The sequence below is a fragment of the Camponotus floridanus genome, unplaced genomic scaffold, assembly GCF_003227725.1.
Source record: "Camponotus floridanus strain SB8 unplaced genomic scaffold, Cflo_v7.5 scaffold134, whole genome shotgun sequence".
NCBI lineage: Eukaryota > Metazoa > Arthropoda > Insecta > Hymenoptera > Formicidae > Camponotus > Camponotus floridanus.
The window spans coordinates 164,086-167,335 of NW_020229253.1; the positions used below are offsets into that span (position 1 = coordinate 164,086).

At 34.3% G+C, this 3,250-nt stretch overlaps 1 protein-coding gene across 1 annotated transcript; it reads right to left on the reverse strand.

Moving 5' to 3' along the window:
- Positions 1-908: 908 nt before the first annotated feature.
- On the reverse strand, positions 909-2,963 carry LOC105250353 (basic helix-loop-helix neural transcription factor TAP). The gene is made up of 3 exons (XM_011256391.3): positions 2,777-2,963; positions 2,191-2,394; positions 909-1,948 (listed from the first exon to the last, which is right to left on the reverse strand). The coding sequence occupies exons 2-3, from the start codon at positions 2,374-2,376 to the stop codon at positions 1,409-1,411; spliced, it is 726 nt and encodes a 241-aa protein (XP_011254693.1). The 5' UTR covers positions 2,377-2,394; positions 2,777-2,963; the 3' UTR covers positions 909-1,408.
- Between the last annotated feature and the right edge of the window lie 287 nt (positions 2,964-3,250).

A 3,250-nucleotide genomic window follows, 5' to 3' on the forward strand; every position in this document is an offset into this window, starting at 1 on the left:
AGGCAAAATGTGCTTTTATTGATTTTTATTTTTTTCACGTAACATTCGTGTATATAATTTATCAATGATTATGCATTTGTAATTTTCTTAGTACACATGATAATTGATGTTATACAATAAATAAATCTTACGTCGAAATATTTTTTTAAACAAGAATAAAAAATTGATTTGAGAATGATTAGCTAATTATGAAAATTGATTATTCAACACTTACGTGGATTGGTCGTTTTGCAGTCATGTTTTACATGTAATCCTTCGGATTATATGGGTAGATGTAACTTCAGGCACGATTTGTGATACATCTGCTCTGTGGTGGCTTTAGTGCAGGACGCGTGTCCTGGCACGTGCTCGTTCATTCTCGAGAACTACTATTCCATTCCTGTAAAGTGGATCAAAGCATTTCGTTGCAAGAATGCAGCCAATAGATTGTGGCTTCTAATACTCCTCCATGTGTTTTTTATAAAATTCATAATATTAAAATACGAATCATTGGAAATATATTATAACAAATAACATATTATACACAAATATAATAAAAGTTGACAAAGAAAACTAGATAGGCAAAATATGCTTTTATTGATAAAGTATAAATTATGTACAATATATTCTTCTTGAATATAGACAATTCCGTATTACGATAAGAGCACTGGCGGACGTTTTATATATATATTGCTAGTTCTATAACTTAAATTTAGCTTAAGATGTATTGAACAAAAATGAGATCGAGCGTTCGAGATCAGCTAAAAATAATGTATAATTGATGACTAGAATAAAAGGAACGTAGATAGTACGATTTCTGATTTAAGAAATCCATCAATTATTAATTATATATAATTAATTTTCAATGGTAAATCAGACATTTCCGCACTGAATATTAGATTAAATTATTTCTAAAATATTGGCAAATTAGGAAAAAAATGTACTTTATACAATCGTCATTTTTGCAAAAATAACGTTGTACACCTCGATTATTTCTATTTTTCTTTGTGATCTTGTGTATAGAAAAATACACTCATTGAGAATTAAAAGCGGAATTAAAGAATCACCTCAAACATCATAAGCATCATAAACGCGATGCGAGATATTTCTCGAATAAAATACTCTCTTACAAAGTAGATAACGATATAATCATAGCACTGTCTTTTTACATTCACGTCAGTTCTTTGGAAAAAAAACACTCTTCAGCCATTCTTCAGAGATGTAATAATTATATTCAACTTTTTTCTATTTAATCCTTCGATGAAGTTATATCCAGAAAATATCTGTCTTCCTATCTCTTCTAATATTATATAATAACACTGATTATGACAAAGCTGAAGAAACTAAATTGATTCGTGGATAGAAATAATCGACGTTGAAGAAACGGCTGTCCGAGTAATTAAATTAAGCGTACATGCCATCGATGTATCTAAAGACACTGATACATATTATTGTGATGAGGCATGTGATGATGAGGTGGCGGCGGTGGCAACTGATGCTGAGGACGATGAACCTGGTACATCCTCTGATCGTAACAGGGTTGATATTGCATTGGTGGACTCACGCTCTGATCGCTATAGCAGTCGTACTCCTGCCATTCTGGTGCGACGAATCGCTCCTGAGGAGGATACGGAAAGCCCACTGTATGCTGGGGCCCGAGCCTCTTCTGGGCAGCCACTGCGCAGCTTCCGGTCGACGAGGTAATCATGTTACCGTTTTCGCTGATGCTGACCGTGACGTTGCCGACGTTCACCGTAATCTCGCCACCATCGGAGTTGCCCAGGGTTTGTGATAGCGCCCAGATGTAATTATGCGCGAAACGGAGCGTTTCTATTTTTGTCAATTTCGTGTCCTCGGGAAAGGTTGGCAGGGCCATTCGCAAGCGTTCCAAAGCGTCATTTAAAGTGTGCATTCTGTGACGTTCGCGATCGTTTGCCTTTATCCGTCGGTTTCTTTTTAGTCTCAGCACCTGTTCGCGAGAAAAAAGTTGAAAAGTTTAATTAGAAGAAATATCTATTTTAAGGAAATAGATAAAAAAGTGATAATTAAGATAAAGATTGTAATTGTGTAGAAATAAAATTGAAAAAAGAAATTGATCTTTTCAATTTCTAAAGAATCTTTAGACCTTTAAATTTCTATAAAAGCTTAAGATGTTTGGGAAATTATATTTAGATGAAAATAAATTATAATTTGTAATAAATTCATATGTACCTGCGTGGGACTTTTGCAACGAGTGTTTCGCGTTTTTTTGCGTTTTTCTTCTTTAGCCGGAGGAAAGAGAGTGTCGGTTGGTACTTCGTGTTTCGGTGATTCAAAACTCACGTCAAAACCGGAATCAGAGGAGCTCGAGAGTTCGTCGAAACCTCCCTCGCTACAGAAGGAGTACTCCGACGACATCGCTCCGAATTTATTTTGCTGTAACGCGAAACGATCAAGCATTTTTGTCCTAATTCTTTTATATACGAATCAAAGTTCTATTATTATACGATTGTATATTTTAAAAAGATATTTCTTTCAAAACTTTTTTACTTTTTCACCCTAATCTTATATTTTAATTTTATATTTTTTATCTTAATTTTATATTTTAATTAATATCTTCTTTTTAATATTGAATAAAATTATTTTACTTTTTTACAATATCGATAAAAATTTTTAATATTCTTTTATCGAATTTTATTTAAAAAATGTTATAGAATAAATTTATATACACATATATACATACATATACTATATACATATACTATATTTTAATTCAATAACGCTAGATTTAAAACTTTGTCAAATATGCTCAACGTACCTTTAAATAATTCAGGGACAAAATATATTTCCTGAAATAGCACACAACACAAGATAGAAACTGCACTTTCTTAAGTGATAAGAAGAAACTTTACGCGATTAATAAAACTTCGTATCACGAAAGCGACGGATCAAAATGGGAAATGAAAAAAATAAGAATTCATCGACAAACGGACTAGGCGGGGTACAATTTGGTACTGTGCATGTGGCAAGGGGCTCTTAGAACATATATACCGTCCCGGGGGTATTTCGCCCCCTCCACACGAGCTCAGGCCACCGTAAGGCTCTATGGGGCACCGAGTAGGTTCACCCCATAATCATCATAGAGGGATACCTCTAGCGTTTCTCCCCGCTCCTCTTCGTGTATGCATTAGACGCGTGCCATGGCGATGTAGCCGCCTTGTTAGAAGATTAGAGGTTTTTAGGACGATTACACTGCTTCGGGATTATCGTGTACAATCAGCCCCCAAATTTA

What these genes read in the sequence shown, in the direction of transcription:
- LOC105250353 (XM_011256391.3), bottom strand. Translation starts at nt 2,376, where the DNA reads ATGTCGTCGGAGTACTCCTTCTGTAGCGAGGGAGGTTTCGACGAACTC. An exon ending in GTTGCAAAAGTCCCACGCAG is followed by an intron (nt 1,949 to 2,190) that starts GTACATATGAAT and finishes TCTCGCGAACAG; the next exon opens with GTGCTGAGACTAAAAAGAAA.